The 19010-nt window shown below is 41.4% G+C and overlaps 2 protein-coding genes across 2 annotated transcripts; one reads left to right on the forward strand and one right to left on the reverse strand.

Annotated features, from left to right (window-relative positions):
* The first annotated feature begins 2042 nt into the window (after nucleotides 1-2042).
* Nucleotides 2043-6499, forward strand: mest (mesoderm specific transcript). Its single transcript, XM_026147307.1, has 12 exons — nucleotides 2043-2318; nucleotides 2535-2722; nucleotides 2800-2879; nucleotides 2985-3062; nucleotides 3156-3292; nucleotides 3386-3444; nucleotides 4464-4504; nucleotides 4652-4722; nucleotides 4826-4927; nucleotides 5004-5080; nucleotides 5423-5486; nucleotides 5962-6499. Exons 2-12 carry the CDS (start codon nucleotides 2569-2571, stop codon nucleotides 6077-6079), a joined length of 981 nt encoding a protein of 326 aa, XP_026003092.1. The 5' UTR covers nucleotides 2043-2318; nucleotides 2535-2568; the 3' UTR covers nucleotides 6080-6499.
* Nucleotides 6500-6573: 74 nt separating this feature from the next.
* Nucleotides 6574-18240, reverse strand: copg2 (COPI coat complex subunit gamma 2). The gene is made up of 24 exons (XM_026147306.1): nucleotides 18080-18240; nucleotides 17457-17509; nucleotides 17253-17333; nucleotides 17083-17154; nucleotides 16915-16994; nucleotides 13471-13546; nucleotides 13261-13353; nucleotides 13024-13110; nucleotides 12724-12881; nucleotides 12489-12622; nucleotides 12309-12376; nucleotides 11938-12126; nucleotides 10191-10286; nucleotides 9796-10039; nucleotides 9546-9621; nucleotides 9320-9423; nucleotides 9092-9217; nucleotides 8928-8996; nucleotides 8621-8802; nucleotides 8394-8523; nucleotides 8215-8312; nucleotides 7728-7866; nucleotides 7518-7616; nucleotides 6574-6931 (listed from the first exon to the last, which is right to left on the reverse strand). The coding sequence occupies exons 1-24, from the start codon at nucleotides 18114-18116 to the stop codon at nucleotides 6801-6803; spliced, it is 2622 nt and encodes an 873-aa protein (XP_026003091.1). The 5' UTR covers nucleotides 18117-18240; the 3' UTR covers nucleotides 6574-6800.
* Between the last annotated feature and the right edge of the window lie 770 nt (nucleotides 18241-19010).

The following is a 19010-nucleotide window of genomic DNA, read 5'->3' on the forward strand; positions in this document are numbered from 1 at the left end:
CTGCTACACTGAGATGTGGTGATTGTTGAGGCCATGTCAGTACAGTGTACTCATTTTCATGTTCAAGAAACCAGTTTGAGATTATTTTAAGCTTTGTGACATGGTGTGTTATCCTGTTCCAATCAGTCATCGGAAGATGGGAACATTGTGGTCATAAAGGGATAGACATGCCCGGCAACACTACTCAGGTAAGGTGTTTAAGGTGCCCTTAAATGATGCTCAGTTGATACTAAAGAGGCGAGGAGTTTGCCAATAAAACGTCCACTGCAGCATTACGTCACAACCACCACAAGCCTGAACTGGAAAGGCAGGGTGGATCCATGCTTTCATGTTTATGCCAAAATCATTCAAAGCTTTTCCGGTGTGGTCATCTGCTGCTGTAGCCCATCTACTTCAAGGTTCAACATGTTGGGCATTCAGAGATGCTCTTCTGCATACTTTGGTTTAACAAGTAATTATTTGACTTGCTGTTGCCTTCCTATCAGCTAGTGAATTGCCACTCACTGGATATTTTCTCTTTTTCACATCAATCTGTAAATCCTACAAGGTTGTTTTAATGAGCAACTGAACATCTGTACCTAACAAAGTGACCATTGAATGCTTTGCCTTGGCCACCATTGTCTTAATAAATAAATTCCGTTGCTTTGTTTTGTTTTTGGACAGATTTTCAGACTACAAGTGTTCATAATTGAAAAGTCACTCTGGCTTAACTTGGTAAGAGCTGTGTGGCTTATTTTGAGTGTTTTCTTCAAATAACTGTTGTGTTTGTGGACAATGACAATAACGGGCTGTGATGAGTGGAATTTTCGCAACAGTTGGAGACTATATTATTTAAATTAGTTGCGGTAATCAAGTCCTGTTTGACAGTCGGTTTGTTTATCTGGCAAATTCAGAGATGAAGTGTATTGTGAGTAATGTGAGCAGTGTACAATGGCAGCTTTGTGAAAAAATGTTTGGAGATAGCTCTCTCTGCTCCAACAATGCCAGGCCTGACCTTTCTTTGCTGAAGTAAAGAACTAAAGACTATGGTTTAGTTGTGTGTGTGTATATATATATATATATATATATATATATATATATATCTCCAGGGACTGCAAATGAGCTAATAGTTAAATCTGCTACAGTGCATCTTTGCTGTTAGGAGAGAAAACACGGTCCTCTGAAATTAAAATATAAAAATATGGGTGCCCGAAGAGGTTTTTGTCTTCCCCTCTCCTTTAAAAAAACTACTTTTACTTTTGCCAATGAATGACTGACTGATAGAATGATTGTAAATCTATACTGATTTTTAGGAGATGCGTTTCTCTTAAAAAAGGTTTAAAAGATGTACCAAAGGGACCCTTTCATGCATATATCCACATCCAGTACACAGAACATGACATGCACTTAAAAAATGTTTGACATACATACATTTTATATGTAAAATATTATATTAAAATACACAATATGCTGAAGCAAATATTTCAATATGATAAAAACATAAAGAAGAAGAAGAAGTGAAAAATAAAATTATTAAGAGATTAAAATACCTAAATATGTCAAAATAAAACGTTTTTTATTTAAAAATTAAATAAAAACAACAACAATGATAATGGTAAATGGTCTGTATTTGTATAGCGCTTTACTTGGTCCTAAGGACCCCAAAGCGCTTTACACTGCACACAATCATCCACCCATTCACACACACATTCACACACTGGTGATGGCAAGCTACAGCGTAGCCACAGCCACCCTGGGGCGCACTGACAGAGGCGAGGCTGCCGGACACTGGCTGCCAGACACTCATTATTATTATGGAACTGACTAAATCCTCAATATAATAATAAAATAATTTTACTTTATTTTATATATAAAATCAATGTAAAAGACAAAAAGAAAACAGTCTTGCTGGATCAAATTTCACATTTTTAAGATGTTTTCCAGTCAATGAATGTAGTCAGAAACGATAAAATGCTGTTGCACATCCAGACCGGCAGGTGGCACTGTGCTTCTCTCCTGCAGTCAGCCCATCGAAGATCGTGTATAATAACGGCTAAGATGATGATGGCTTACTTAAGTGTTGACTGACAATAACCACAACCAACTAAGCTACTCGCTTCAGTCTCTTTCCTCGTGTACGTAGCGGCAGAGTGAGACCTCAGTGAATTTATTTTAATCTTTGAAAAGTGTCGCCTTATTCCGCTCGGCAGGAAATTCCTCCGCAGTAATGGATCCCAAACACGGGGCGAAGGTCTGCTGAAGACGGGTCACAGTGTTTATGAGAGTACAGCAACCTGCAGCAGCGTCGGTCTCGTAGAAGTAAACCGGTCTGGTGGAAGGTTGGAGTTGTAATGACTTATCGATCATTTATAGATAACTGACAGCGGGTTTGTCTCCTTTAATGAGTTGCACAGTGATAAATTACTGTTGCAGTGCAGGCAGCAGGAAGACATGGCCTTTCCTCCCCCCTTGCATCTGCGACAACTTGTGCATCGATGCGAATCTTGCAGGTTTCTTATCTAACGTGTTGTCGCTCATGCGTCCATCTCTCACAGGCAGGAATGCGACTCCCTCACGGCTGAGTTCAAGATGAGAGAGTGGTGGATTCATGTGGGTTTGATCTGCATCCCTTTGGTGGCCGTGTACCTGCACATCCCGCCCCCTCAGCTGTCCACTGCGCTGCAGAAGTGGCACAGTGCTGGGAAGGTCTTCCACTTCAGAGGCTGGAAAATCTTCTACAGAGGTAACACGTCAGTCTTAGTGCTACCATAACATGCCAGTCAAGCACAAATATGTCTTTGATCTGTGGTCTCTTCTCAGACTCTCTCGGTGCTTTGGGGAGCTCAGATGTCATCATCCTACTCCATGGCTTCCCCACTTCCAGCTATGACTGGAGCAAGGTGCCCATCTCTCTGCACATGCCCAGTGGATAAACAAATGGAGAACTGTAAGGGTGTGTTTGGGACCCCCACCTATCCTTTCTTTTTCCCCCTCCTCTCATACAGATCTGGGATCCGCTCACACAACGATTCCATCGTGTGATTGCGCTGGACTTCCTCGGTTTTGGCTTCAGTGATAAACCGGTGGGTGAAAGCTAGATACAGAAAATCCATCATTATACATCGACTGATTAAAACATGTCTAACATGTGTTTTTACTGTGCTGTAATGTACCAGCGGCCCCATAAGTACTCCATCTTCGAGCAGGCCAGTGTGGTTGAAGCCCTGGTGGCCCACTTGGGTCTGAGCAACCAGCGAGTGAATCTGGTGTCCCACGACTATGGAGACACCGTGGCCCTGGAGCTGCTGTACAGGTTGGTGGTGTTTTCATGCAGGCTGCCAAAACAGTGTAAACTGATAAACTGCTAACCTGCTGTGGTTTTTCCTCTGTCCTTCTTCCAAACTAGGAGTGACCAAAATCGCACAGGTCATCTGACTTTAAACAGCTTGTGTCTTTCCAATGGAGGTACAGTGCGCTCTGTTATCCTTGGCTTTAGTATAAACAGAAGCTGCAGCTCAGATTTTCTGTTTGTTTTACATTTAAACTGAATATGTTAAGCTTTTTACAAAATCTATCCATTCAATGCTCTTTGTTTTTCTGAAGTCGGGTCGTGGTGGCAGCAGACTCCTGAACCATACTTTCCAGTTACTTCTGGAGGATTTCAAGGTGTTCCCAGACCAGATGACATATATAATCTCTCTAATCTTCTAGATTTACCCCGGGTGTCCTCACAGTTGTCTGTGCCTGGAAAACCTCCAAAGGGAGGTTGCCAGGAGGCATCCATACCAGATGCCCAAACCACCTCAGCGGGCTCATTTTGCCACGCAAGAGCAGCGGCTCTACTCCAAGATCCGTCTGGGTATCTGAGCTCCTCAGATACCTGGTCTGCAGGAGGAAACTAAGCTATTTGTATTCACGACCTTACTCTTTTGGTCATTACTCAGCCTTGGACCATCAGAGATAGACGGTCCAACACCCACAAGGACATGGACACGGCCCTCACTTTGGTTATACAAGGACCTGATGGCCCGTAGCAGTGGGCTCAGAACCCCTTACTGCTGCAGTACACCACACAGATGCCCACAGAGAACCTGGTCCTTACATAATTGACACTGGTGTCTTGTTTTGGTCCCTTTTTCATTGGTGACAGGAGCCTGGTTGTTGCAGTGGCCACAAATCCTCTGCAGGGAGCTTTTAGGTAGACCAGCCGAGTTGTTCTCCCTTGGTTTCCATATCTGTGCATTTCAGCCTTCAATCTGCGTCTTCCAGTCTTGGGCAGCATTTATGAGGGGAGCTTCCACCCTTACAGATTGTTTTGCTAGACACTGTCTTGGGTGGTTACGAGGGCAGACGAAAGCGAGAGCTGCCAGATTGATCGCCAGTTGATGTAGCTCCTGATATTTGAGCGTTAATAATGCACGTCATTCCAGATGTTGTTCCGACGTGAAAGTCACAAGCGCTGCTGACACTTTTCTTCCTGACAGGATTGTTCCCAGAAACGCACCACCCACGGCTGCTGCAGATGGTGAGTCACGATTGTTTGCTTCATCCTGCTTTTTCCAGCCCATGTTACTAAATAAGCTGAGGAGGATGGAGTGAAATTTAAGGGGAGCTGTTTGAGTGGTAAACTTATCCTAGAGACATTTCTGTCCTTGTTTCTGTCCTCCAAAAGCTTCTGAAGGACTCGAGTTTTCTGGCTCCGATTCTGACGCGCCTCACTAACTTTGTGATCTTTCAAAAAGGGTAAGAGAGCCTGAGCCCTTTAGCACCAGAGTTAAAGCTGGAGCCCTGCATTAGGACATTACATAATTGGATAATGGACTTGGATTCGTTTCCTCACCGGCAGGATAGGAGAGGTGTTCGGCCCATACACGCAGCCCACGGACGCTGAGTTTTGGGACATGTGGACGGGGTTACGCTACAATGATGGCAACTTAGTTTTGGACAGGTGCGTGTGCCTGTTTGGTCTTTTGGCCTTTGTAACCTGCTCGCTCGCTTCTAACTTTGCCGCTCTGTCTCCGCAGTATTCTGCAATACATCAACCAGAGACTGAAACACAGAGAGCGCTGGGTGGGAGTGCTCACTTCCACGTATGTCCCACGTAAGTTCACTGTTGCGTCACATATCCCAATGTGTGTGTGTGTGTGTGTGTGTGTGTGTTAATAAATCAGAGGGCAGCTTTTGTATGGGCCAAACAATTTCTTACGGTGTCAGCAGCCTCAGGCAGAGAGCTGCTGATGCTAAGCTGCTTAGTCCATCTGTGATTGGAAGCTCAGTGCGTGTGTGTGGCATAGAGCTCATGAGAAATGCAACATCTTGGGAGAAATAATTCCAGTATATGCCTTTTAATTTAATCCCACTCGTCCTGTACCGCTCCTCCATTTCTCAGTGTTCCTCTTTCCATTTTTTTCCCCTCGCTCACCGTCTTCCTTGTGTGTTTCAGTGCACATGATCTACGGACCCCTGGACCCCGTCAACCCCCACCCCCAGTTCATCCGTCTTTACCAGTGAGTGCTCCTTCATCTGTTTCTTTAACCCCCACACCCGACAATCCAGATTATCCATAATGCCCCCTAAACTGGGGTAACCTTAAATGTGCTGAGTTTCCAAACTGCTTTGACAGATAAAAAGCAGAGCACCTAGCAGGTGATCCATCTGGGAATGTCATTTACCTCAGTGCACCTTGCAGTTGGGGCTGCGAAAGTTTGCAGGACATTATGTTAAAGAAGGAAGAAAACCATGTGCTGGTGACATTTAGGCAGCACAGCAGATTAGGGAGTAGCTTCGGTTGCCTTGAAGGCTGAGGCTGAGAATGGCTCTATTAATGTTTTAGTTTCTCACCCAAACGTTAGAAAAATGTGCTAGATTTATTCCCTCATCAGAGCTGAGGATCAGTCACAAATGACTAGCTTTAAAGCTCTGTCTTTGTGTCCTTTGTGGCATGTTTTATTGAAACAGTCCATGTTTTTTCCATTTCCTCAGGAAGCTGGTCCAGAAGTCAACAGTCACAATTTTGGACGAGCACATCAGTCACTACCCTCAGCTGGAAGATCCCACTGGCTTCTTAAATGCATATTTCAATTTTATTCACTCTTTCTGAAAGGAAACCAAATGCAACTGATTGTAGAACTATCGGATTATGTGTCGTACCAAATTGAAAGACGCACACGTGGTGCAACGAGCGATCGTGATGATTGTACCCAGATGAAATGCTGCATCGGCCTTGCGATTTAAGCAAAGCTAATTTACCAGCACCAATCCCTGAAATGTTCATTACTACCATGGAAAATGGGAAATGCAGGCTAAAAATGATTGTATTTAAATAGGTGGAGGTGACTGAGGGAGCACGGTGATGTCAAGTAATTTGAACTGGTGTTGGGGTGTGTCATCATTGAGTTTATTTGCGGGACACTCTTGATTCCTTCCAGTTTGTGTTGTCTGTCCTGCTATCAGCTGTGATGAATTTTTATATAATTTTCTATATTTCTCTCGATGTCAGCAAGTAAATGTCAATTTTTCTTCAAATAAAACTAGTTTTCTAAAAAAAAAAAATTTTTCTTGATTTCCAACTGGAATAAATTAAGCAGCCAGAACTTGGACAGTCATGATTTATTGTAGTTTTGACAGATAACAAAACATGAGGACCAGCAGAAAATATAAAGAAACAGCGAGAGAACACTTTTTAGTTTATACACTAGAAGTAATAAAACATTCATGAAATAGAATTTCAGATCTGTGAAGAACTAAGTGACATTTCAGGTGGTTGAACAGGGATGAAAGGTCTTCTTGTCGCGTTGGCACAAAGCTGTATGACGACCATTTTAACCCACCGAAGCCAAGATGACATCGACGACGTTCTCGTCTCCGCTACGAACCGTCACCTGCATGGTGACGCCGTCGGCCAGCGCGAGCCGAGCCCGAACCAGCACGTCGTGACCGCCGCGAAACACACCTTAGAGTGAGAGTGGGAAAGTTTTTACTCACAACATATACACATATTTACAGTATTTCTGTGAAGGTTCTCAGTCATCCAGGTCATCGTAGTCTAAGGAGCTTGGAAAGAAAAGCGTCTGGACTTCTTTAGGTTGCTTGAAGATGTTTCACCTCTCATCCGAGAAGCTTCTTCAGTTCTAAGGGTCAAATGGTGGGGAGTCCCAGATTTAAACCCAGTGGGAGTTTCCCCCCACAGAGGGACAAAAGGACCCCCTGATGATCCTCTACCTAATCGCCTGAGCCAAGGTGTGAAAGCGGGTGTGGGTCCCAATCAGCCAGGGTTTCGGGTGAGCTCATTGTGAAACCTGGCCCCCACCCTATATGTGATTTCCTGAGATCGGATGGCCCAGGATGTGGGTGGGTGTTAAGGCGTCTAGGAAGGGATCTCAAAACTGGATTATAGATGAAGAAGCTGAAGAAGCTTCTCAGATGAGAGGTGAAACGTCTTCAAGCAACTCAAAGAAATTTACAGTATTAATATTTTATAGATCAAGTTGAAGTTAAACTTGCATACAGTTATCAATATCCTGATATCAGACACTCACCAGCAAGGAAGAGGACGTGTGAGTTCTTATTTTCAGGAACTTTGTCGGAGCGCTCACATGGCTGCATTCCCAGGAAGTTGATAATGTTACCCACCGCCTCTGCACACAAAAACACAAAAAAGTTTCACGACAGTGGTTTAGGTCAGTTTATCCTATACATGCTAACTAAATAAAGGTTATATTACAAAATTAACTTCTAATTGTCCGTACCATCCAGAGTTCGTACAGATGCCAGGGCAAAAGTTTCTTCCTTCTCAAATTCGTCTCCTACTTCTTCCCACGCTGCTCCGAAATTTGGTTTCAGAACCTTCTGGATGTGGTCTGCAACCGTTACCTCTAGATCCTCCAACTAAAGAAAGTCGCCCAAAACAAAGGAAGAGGTTTAGTTTGATGCTAAAACATGTTAACCGCCAACGCTACCCGTCCGCCTCCTCGTACACACCTATGGTATCAATTTCAAAACCCTCGTTCACGATTTTCAGAAAACCTGACCCCTTACCTTCACCTTGAGATCGAGGTCACTGAGATTTAAACTTGTCCATGATTTTTAGTAGATACACCTGTGGTATCGATTTGAAGCTGCCTCATTTTTGCGTTAATGCATTCACACGTCAGGCAGCAGGATAATAAAAATACTCCTGCCTTTTTACAGCTGAAGGGCAAATATAAATAAAGTCACACATTTTCTATTACATACCACATATTCATCATCATAACCGTCATCGTCAGGCTCTCCTGTGTTGGGGTCGCAGTCCCTCACCAGGTACTTCATAGTACAGCTGAACGTACAAGACACTGCGAACAGACAGGAAGCATAAATCACCCAAACTTGGCATTTAAGCAGCTTAAACACTGGTGATGTCTGAATGTTCGTACCAGCTGTGGGGTCGTCATCGGGAAGCCGGATCAAAGTGTAACAAGAACCAGGCTGACTGTATGGGAGGCTTGGGGCAGGGACACAGTGTACGACCTCATAGGCCTCTGAGGGCTCCATCTGCACCACCACCTAGAAGAAAGAATCAAACATATTCACACGTTTCATATGCTGATATGTTTAAAAATATTATTAAACTTCAGGTAGTTGTGAAACAAAACTGCGGTACCTTCTGCAGCAGCTGGTCGTTTAGAGTGTTCGTGCAGTCGAACTGGAACACCATGTGTCCGGCGAACGTGTGTTTGATGCAGCGCACCACGTATTCAGTCTCAGCCTCCGTCAGCTGCACCGGCTCCGAAGACTTGAACAGCGGGCCGAGACCCTGGAATTCTGGGATGGCCGCAAGTTGTTCTGGCAATGATGTGAACAAAAACAGATGTAAGACGAAGCAGGGATTTTATCAGCTACATCGAAATGACCACAAAGGTGAACGCACATCTCCGATCATCGCAAAACAACAGATGCTGTTCATTTACCCTGATAAATGTCCTGGCGTGATGGGGCCAGCTTTTCTGGAAGCTTGCTTGTAGCGACTGGGGCGATTTCTGAGCGGACAAATAAAATTGTTCTTAAAGATCTGATTCCTGAACGTGACAGTTTCTCGGTTACTAAAAAAATAAACAAATCCCTGTGGTCGTACCCGTTTTCTGCTCTGTGATTGGAGCAGTGGCCAGAGGGACTGTCTTCATATCAAAAGGTTTCTCTGAGGGCTCCAAGGTGTACTGGTGGAGGGACTTCTCCAAACCAGGAATGGAAACAGAAAGTCCTGAAACACACATACAAGGAGACTCAGCACATCACCTGCTGAGTGCTTGACAAACAAACTGCCTTGACGGCTCTTTTATTTTGAAAACCAACTGCAATTTACCATTAAAGATGTAGGCAGCATTCAGAGCCTTCTGCTTCTGCTGGAGCACGTTCATGTAGAAAGTAGCTCTGTCGCGCACCTCATCATCACTGTCCATCATACACCTGTGCAAACAGAGCTGTGTTAAAAATTATACCGCACTGACACACAAAGAGTTTATCCACTGTGTACTTTCAAAAGTGCACACACGCGCACACACATACACTCAAACAAAACCAATGAATACCTCTGCAAAAGAACCAGGACACTTGGCAGCAGATCATCATTCTGAGCTCCAAATTTAGCCAAAGCGCTGACAGCAGCTAAAAGTGGAGCATGACACAAACAAATGTTTTATCTCGTTAGTAAATAGCCTAAAAAAAAAATTGGAAGAAAATTAACTAAAGCTGCCAAAATAAGAAGTATCAGCCTCTGCCCATGGATGTTACAGATTTAAGGTCAAACTTCTGGGGTGCATGCTCTCCTACTCGTCTCACCTGCACGGACAGCCTCGCTCTCCAGCACCACTCGGTTGAAAATAAAGCGAATGTACTTGGAGGGCTGCGGGGTGCGTGGACCCTCTTTACCCATCAGGTGCAGGATCTTTGTGGCAAGCACAGTGTGCTCGCAGTCCTCGATAAACTCGCACAGATGGGCCAAGCCCGTCTCTTTGCTCTCAGGATTCTCCTCGATGATGCTGATGATGCAGTCCACGATGGCCCGCTTGTACTCAAATCCACCCTGCAGGGAGAGAAGAGGTTTACAAAAAAATATTATTACAGTGACTCATTGTAGTATGCAGATTCTATATCTGTTATAAAAAAAACAAACACACAAGAAAACTCAAAAAGTCAAATGCCCAATGTAGACAATACACTTTTATATGACTTACATCATCTCTGAGCATGTTGGACAAGAAGTTCATCATGACGCTGTGCTTCCTGGGATACTTCTGGCAGAGAGCACTGATGGCCTGCACCACAACCACCTGAAATAAAAACACACATTTAGGACATCAGAAATCAGAACAAAGGTAATGGGATTTGTTTTTAAGTAGGAGCAAAGCACTAAAACTCATTTTAAAAATTGATCTTTTTTCTCCCAAAAGAAGCTAATATCCAGTTGTAATACCACAATGACACTTTTCATCTACAACCTGCATGTTTTCATGGCTGGTTTCCATAATATTGCAATTTTTTGTGTGGCAATATTATATCGATACAGGGACACCAAATATCGATGTGTTATTTTAGAAAACGCAAACGCAAATTCAGTACTATAAAATCAACTGCTTATTTACTCCACCTGATGGTGCTGTTCAGGTTTTTTCTAGTGACCTTCAGCGTAGAGGAAGAAGTTGATAAAGACAGCGATATTGGAAAAAGAAATCAACAAAGCACAGCGAAAATTTAACCCAAAGGTATGAGCTTATTTTGGATTTCCTAACCAGGACAGGACAAAGGGCACTGATGGCATTTAACCCTTTAAGACCTACCATAGAACCAAGTCCGCCAGAGCTTATATTATATGTTTACATGTTGCAGAGCCATTTCAAGTTGCTATACATCAATACAACCATTACATTTTAATAATATGCATGCATTAAGTGCATAGTAATGACATAAATTGCAAAAAGTGCAATAAACTACAAAAAAATTGAAAATCGTTTTTGTTTTTTTAACATATATTTCTAATTAGAGAAATTTAAGAGGCTTATCCCTCAAAACTGTAAATACAAAAAAGTTGCACAAAATAGTTTCCCACCACACAAAATTTATTTTGAGTGTCTTCATAGTTTTATTTTTGAAATGCACCAATTTCTATACACTGCAGGAAAAACAAAAATAAATATTATAGTGCAAATTTGCAAAAAAGCAGCATATGCATCAAAATAAACTATTTCCAGCAGTGCAATTTGAGTCCTAAGCATCCCAGAAACGACACAGAAAGTCATAAAGTCAAACATAACTTTTAAAAACACCAGTATAGGCTCATGAGGCCTTGATGGTAAAAAACTACATTTCCGCGAAAATGACGTCACTTCCGGTTTCGGGCAGGTCATGGCGGACATGCGACAGTTCGTGCTGATGGACGTAGGAAGTGTTACAAACAGCTGATCGGATCGGCAAAGCGTGTTTCTGGAATATTATGGTTTTGTTGCTGCAAGTGCTTTTTAATGCAGTTTTTGCAAAGCTATATGTGGAAGGAAACTGTGACTTAGGACAAGCTGATGGCATAAGGATGTAAGTACAACTCCTCCGGTTTCATATGCAAAATAAATTATTGCGTTAGCTCATGTGGTTGCAGTGCTACCGGGATTTAAAAATAGCTACGCAAAACGGAGCGTGCCCACTCTGACCGGTTTTAAAGGGTTAAAAGCACCAGACAGCAATAACATTTTCTGGAACTGCTACAAACATGAGGGGTCGTCTCATCTGCCACCATCCTGCGACAACATTAGCAAGGAATGGCAAAGCTAGCAGAAACAATATATCCCAATATAACTTATATATACTCAGCATATTGCAGTTGTTTAAAATTGCAATAATATTGTATAGTGATTAAGCCATTGAGAAAATATTGTAGAACTTTGTGCCTGAGAATATTTATGTGCATTATTTAAAACAAAAGCGCCTGACCTTGAACTCATCTGAGATCTCTGAGACAAAAGAGGAGATCTGCTTCATGAGCCGATCCACGCTGCTCTCACTGCCAGTCTTCAGAAGAGTGGTGATGGCTAGCGTGGCAATGCTGCGGTTAGAATCGGTGATCAGGTTCTCAAGGTCCAGGTTGCACGCAGTCACGGCTGATGGATGCTTCATGGCCACCTAGTGGACACAAAGGAAATATTAATGTAGTTATACTACATCCAGAGTTATGTTTTTAATTGTAATAGGTTATTTTTATGTTGCTGTGATTAAACAACTCATGGCTGTTTATGCATCAGTGTTTGATACTTAAACCTTAAAAAACAAGCCATATTTTGCAGGAAGGGAGTGTGCAGCTGTACCTTATTGAGGGTCCTGACAGCAGCGTATCTTAATGCAGCTTTAGGAGAGCTGCAGAAGAGCTGCAACACTGCAGGAAGACATACATTTAAAATGAGATTGATGCAGTAAGACAAAAATTGCTCATTTACAATATAAACTTTTTAGCACATTTATGAATAATATGTGAGTAAACTAGTAACCTGACACAGCAGGGGCCAGCTCCCTGGCAGTGCAGTTGGGCATATGGACAATAGCAGAAGCAGCCTCATACACCACCATCTCATTCTTGTTCCTCAGGCAGCTCTCGATGAAGTCAAACAAGGGGCTGTCATGACTGTAAATACGAGGATAAAACCCATGTCAACATGACATCAAGACTGAAATTTAGTATGCCCACATATCTTTTGTGTATCAAACTGCTGCTGGTCTACTCACCCTCCCTCTGTCTCGTCCAGCAGTTTACTTGCAATCCGGATGAGCATGCAGTAGGCAAAGGGAGACTTAAGACCAGACTTGGTGAACTTGTTGAGCATCTTGGTCACAGCGAGGCGGTCATTCTTCCTGAGGTGATACAACAGGCCCAGGGCGTGGTACTAGAGAACAGGACACAAATAAGCAGCCACTTTAAACTAATTTCTATTCAGGAATAATATTCACTATTCTCAATATTAACCAAATGAAGCAAACCGCACTAGAAAACATTAATTCTGTAGTTTTTCTTCTGTTCCTACCCACCTGAACCATGATGTTGTCACTGGAAGCAGCCTCCTGGGCTTCATTCACCCAGCGCTTCACCACATCATAGCTCATCTTCACCATGTGCTGAAGAATTGAAGTGGAAAGAACATTATAGTCCACCATGAAGGAAGTGAATAACAAACTTTTAATTGTGTAGAAATGTCAGAAAAATCTCAAAAGAGATTTTTTTCTGAGAATAACACTGAAAGAAAAAAAAATGAGCCCAATTCATACCAGCGAGGAGACCAAAGCTGAACTGGACACACTGGGAACCTTGTCAACAATAGCCTGCTTCATGTATCTCTCAATAGCCTGCAGCATGGTCGTCTGTGGGAAAGACCGAAAAATTAAAAGATGCTTCAGTTTCTTACCTTAAAAACATGACATTAATAAGAAAAGACAAAAGCAATTTCCTCTTCTGAACAGAAATTAAGCAGCACTCACATCTGTAATCCTGCAGAGAGCTCTAATGGCAGGTCCTCTGTATACATCCTCCTTCCCAGTCATGTCTTTGGTCAAGCTATAAAATACCAGGCAAGAAATAAATAAAGACACTAGAATGCCAAACGAAAAAGCACACTATTGCAAAAATCATAATTTTCTTTGCAAACAACTTTAAGATATTGTTCTCATCAGACTTTATACCATCAAATATTCCATTTTGCTAGTAATAATGGTTAAGAGGTGCACTGCTAGTACAACTATAAAACTGGTGTGCAAATACTTTTTGCTTATTTTTACTCTTCTGTTTTATTTGAGAAATAAGAAATCAGTATGTACATAAATGTATACATAAAAGCTAGGGGTGCAACGATACACAAAATTCACGGTTCGGTTCGATACTTTGGTGTCACGGTTCGATATTTTTTCGATACAAAAAAATGTTCATGCCTTCTTAATTTGTTATTTATTAAAATTATAAATATATATTTTAACTCAAAAGTACAGTTTTTAAATTTAACCCTAACCCTTGTGCGTGTTTCTTATTTTCAGCGAATGCGCACCTGCGGACCACTTATGTGCACCCCTGGTTATTTAGCTCGTCATATTGCAGCCACAGAAATTCTTTTGTCCATGAAACCATAAAGCTGCACTTTCTTTTTGCCTTATAGTCTGATTTGTCATAACTTCTCCGTTTTGTGGTAAGCTTTTCTTTGGCTGTCACTTCTTCACCCTGACCTGTCTTATTTGGCTCAGCAGAACTAAAATATATATCTGTCTGTGAAGGTTCTCAGTCATCCAGGTCATCATAGTCAAATATAAATCCTGCTGCTTTTACACACGCACTCACATAAGCTCAGCGATTCTCTGCGCGATCAACCTCTCACATGTTTAAGCTTGCTGCGGGAGATTTCACTTGTCATTAGGGCTGCTCGATTATGGCAAAAATGATAATCACGATTATTTTCACTGAAATTGAGATCACGATTATTTGACGATATTTATTTCGTCCGCCAGAGCTTTTCTTTTTTTTTTTTTTTTTTTTTTTACATGCTGTAGTGCCATTTGTGGGAGCATTTCACGTTGCTATACATCAATACAACTGTTATAGCCCATATTTTAAAAATGTGTATGTATTAAGTCCATAGTAACTACATTAATTGCAAAAAAGTGCAATAAACTACAAAAAAAAATTGAAAATCGTTTTTGTTTTGTTTTTTTTTTACATATATTTCTACTTGGAGAAATTTAAGAGGTTTATCCCTCAAAGCTTTAAATACAAAAAAGTTGCAAAAAATAGTTTACAACAACAGGAAATTTATTTTGAGTGTCTTCATAGTTTTTTTTTTTGGAGATACAGCAATTTTTATATACTGCAGGAAAAACAAAAAAACAATCCTATGATGCAAATTTGCAAAGAATGTGCATGTGCATCAAAATAAACTATTTCCAGCAGTGCAATTCGAGTTCTAAGGCCTACAAGTAAAAAACTACATTTTCCGCGAAAATGACGTCACTTGCGATAGTTCGCGTTGACGTCTTTTTCAATGTGGGAAGTGTTAAGAACAGCTGATCGGATCGGCAAAGCTGTTTCTGGAATATTATGTTTTTGTTCCTGCAAGCGCTTTTTATGCAATTTTTGCAAAGCTATATGTGGAAGGAAACCGTGACCTAGGACAAGCTGATGGCATAAGATGTAAGTACAACTCCTCCGATTTCATATGGAAAAAAATTTATTGTGCTAGCTTAGCGGTTCAGGTTCTACAGGGATTTAAAAATAGTTATACAAAACGAGGATGCTGCTCTGACCGGCTTTAAAGGTTTAACAATAACAATGTATTGAATAATGACTTTAAAAAATAATATAAAATAGTGTGCAAATACTGATAACAGTGCAAATGTTTGCAATATAAGAAATAAATGAAAAATGTGAACTTTGCAGTGTTGCTCTGTGGTGCAGCTACGACACCATAGCAAAGTTTACACACTGTGTCTACTTGATCCACGTCTGACTCCGCGAACCCATAATGTTTCCACACCACTGAAGTTTTTTTTCTTTACCTCTCTTTTCAACCAACGGCAGTCCACTCCTCTCCAAATAACTTCTGCTTAGCTTTCCGAGCTTCCCTCGGGTCCTCTTAATTGTTGTGACGCGTGTTCGAAATGCAGAGCAGTGCGCTTGATTTGCCACACGGAGCAGCGCGAGAGTAAAGCATGAGGGAGGGGCTAATAATCGGCTCAGTCATTTTTAATGATCGTTGAAAGCCCAGATCGTAATCGTGATTAAAATTCGATTAATTGAGCAGCCCTACTTGTCATGTTTGCATAGTAAGCTAACGATTAATAAGACGATGTCAGAGGAATTGGTGCGCAAATTATCATCACTCACAGATCAGTGCTGTCGCTCTCTATACACAGTTCGCGCGATTGCAAAGTGAAAGCAAAAAAACAAGCGCAAATTCAAACGCGATTTCAATATGTCACATATTGACAGTGGCTCACCGATGCCAATGACATAATTACCCAGCTACATTTCTGAAAGAATGCAAAAGCATTGACACATATTTTTTCTTCCTACAATAGCCCGACGGGCAGGGCAGAGATAGATTTTGGTAGCCCGACTGAAAAAATCGCTAGCCCCAGGACGTCGGGCCAGCGATATTGCGAGCCCTGTATCTGATTGAGGAATCACTCATCTTTGGAAAAGAGAGTTTATTACAGAGAAATGGCTCTTTCCAAAATAAAAGCTATACTATCCGCTTCTTCTGGGCTATATTCTCAGCAGCATAAGGAGAATCATGTGCTAACAGCTGTCTAAATGACTCGGCTAAAGTTAGTAGCATGCTTGTTGTTTTTGTCTTTGCACTAGGATGATGTCGGCGTAAATGTGCAGTCATATTCGTTGTGTTCCCACTAGTGCTTTCAGGTTAATCTCGTTGAAATGACCTTAACGCCACAACACGGCAAATCTCCGTTAACGAGCTACCGCCGATCGCCCCGTGCGTGGGGCTAGACGGCCAACACGTTAACGAGCTAACTGCGCTAACACACTAGTTCCCACCCATGTAATTGAGCATTGCATGGCACATCCAACATACTGTTTTACTTTAGTCCATGACTTGCTTACCTTCAGGGTCATACGTCACATGAAAACCAAAATAATTCCAAACACCACATCTGAATGAGGGTGGGGGAGGTGCCCTGCGCTCTTCCTTCTGACTATGCTGTCTGTGTTGAGCGCTCAGTGGATCTGCGCTCGACAGTGCAGCCTAGGCGGAGTAGTCGAACGCAGATTCACTGAGCGCTCAACACAGACAGCATCGTCAGAAGGAAAGTTGATAAAATAAATTACAAATGTTGTATTGTTCGATACATATGCGTATCGAACGGTTCAATATCAATACGAATATCGTTGCACCCCTAATAAAAGCCATTTAATGAACAAACCTGCTAGTGACGATGATGACATCCTCAGAGATGTTGGCCATCTCTTTGATAGTTAGATAGCACATCCTCCTCAAAGTTTGCTAGAAGAGAAATAGCATAAACCTGAATTAATTAAAAAGAAATGCTTAGCCAGTTAATTAGAGATCAAATGAATAGGGGACCTCTTACATCATTGGACTGAAAGAGCCTGGTCATTGCAAAGAAAGCCTCAGTGGCCTCTGTGGTCCCAAAATGCTCCCCCTGTGTGAACAAAGATATGAGAATGAGAGAAGATGGTGTCATGAACTCAAAGCCATACAGACAGCATAGTTTGTCTACCTTTTTTTTTTTTTTTTTACCTGGTTGAGGAGATAGATAATCTTGGTGAGAATGTGGAGGCATCTTCTTGGATTAATGGGAGTCTCATTGAAGATGCGAGCCTGTAAACAAAAAACACACTTTTTATTTCAGTACACTGAATATTCTTTTCTTTGGTCCGTTTTTTTTCTTTGTTTATTGTGAGCGAGGAACACGTTTTCAACAGCACTGATCTTAGGCTTTACCTCCTGCAAGACCGCACTCTTCTCCAGGTGCTGGAAAGGGTTTGAGCCACTTCCTAATGAGTTGAAATAGTTGTGTTAGAAAAATAATCCATTAAAACTTTACTGAACCTTATTCAAAGCAAACACATATATGAAGGGGTAGAGAAGAAATGGGCAATGAGAAACCAATAAGATAGAATCAATCCTGCTTTATATTAATTTGATCTTCTTATTAGCGTATGTTAGCTTGTGGATATCTGCAAATATCCAAACAGTCTTCCTTAACGTCAACAGAAACTGGTACAACTTCCACTCATATAAATTGGACTTGGGAGAGAAATGACAACATCCAGCTGACGATGCTAATACGGTCGGCTAACGCTGAACTACAGAAAACCGATGTTTTAGTAGCTGTGGATTTAAATGCAACGTCAACTCAGTTTTTGACACTCTCTTTAAACCATTATCTTAATCATACGTTTGTTTGCAAACCACATTTATCGCTCAAGGTAGCTGACAGGTAGCGTAGGTTTACCTAGCTAGTGAGCTAACAGGCTAGCACCGCTTTAGCTTCCACAACATAAAGTCCAATCAAGACTATTCAACGGTAACAACCGTTTAAAATTACAATTCTGCAGTCTTACCAGACTCCTCGTCTTTCTTATCAAATTTTTTAATCATTTTGAAAGCGCGAAGCTGACAGATGAGGCCAAAAGCAGCTCTCAATCTCGCAACAGATGAGAAGCTACTTCCACGTAGCCGAAGTGAAAACTGACGTCCGGTGGCAACGTCCACGTCGACGGAAGACACGTCAGAATATTTCCGCGTAAGGAGCGGCAGGGGGCGCTTCTGACACATCCTGACGGTTACTCGAATTAAAAAGTCCCACGAAAACAACAATCCATGCATAATAATCCTTGTCCCAACCAAATTGCATTTAATGTATAATAATAAAAATAAGGTATAAACAAGTAAATCCAATTTTTGTTTTGATTTTGTTAACACATTTGTCTCTTGTCTCTTAAGTGATTATAAACCAATTTATTAAACATCACCGTTAAAAAACAGTAATTATTCACTGCAGGCTTTGTGCCATGACATTTGTGGAAAACCTATTTAGCTGACACAACTTGTCAAAGGCCCTTTTTCAGTCCTTTTTCACATTTTGTATTTCCACAGTCTTTTCTAAGTAGATTGAGTGAGTTACTCTAACCAATGCAACCCTATAGCTATATTACCTAAAGAAAAGAAATTCATTTCAAAATTGCCGTCCCCTATTTACACAACTACATCTACCATGAACTTTCACAAGGGTTTGATCTCCTGCCTTCATAATAGTTTGATTATTATATAAATAGTGTATTTGGGCAAAGATTTGAAAAATAAATATAATACTAATATTACAAAAAAACCCAACAAAAATAAATAGATTTATTTAAAAAATTGACTATTGAAACGTCAGGCAAAGTAGTTTTCAAAAGTTGCTTGAATTTATATATATTAAGTATGAAGGTGACTAATTTATTTAACAGTATTTTTAGCTACTAGAGTATTGGTAACAGGGCTGAACCAGCT

This window comes from Astatotilapia calliptera, chromosome 17 (assembly GCF_900246225.1).
Source record: "Astatotilapia calliptera chromosome 17, fAstCal1.2, whole genome shotgun sequence".
NCBI classification, from domain to species: domain Eukaryota; kingdom Metazoa; phylum Chordata; class Actinopteri; order Cichliformes; family Cichlidae; genus Astatotilapia; species Astatotilapia calliptera.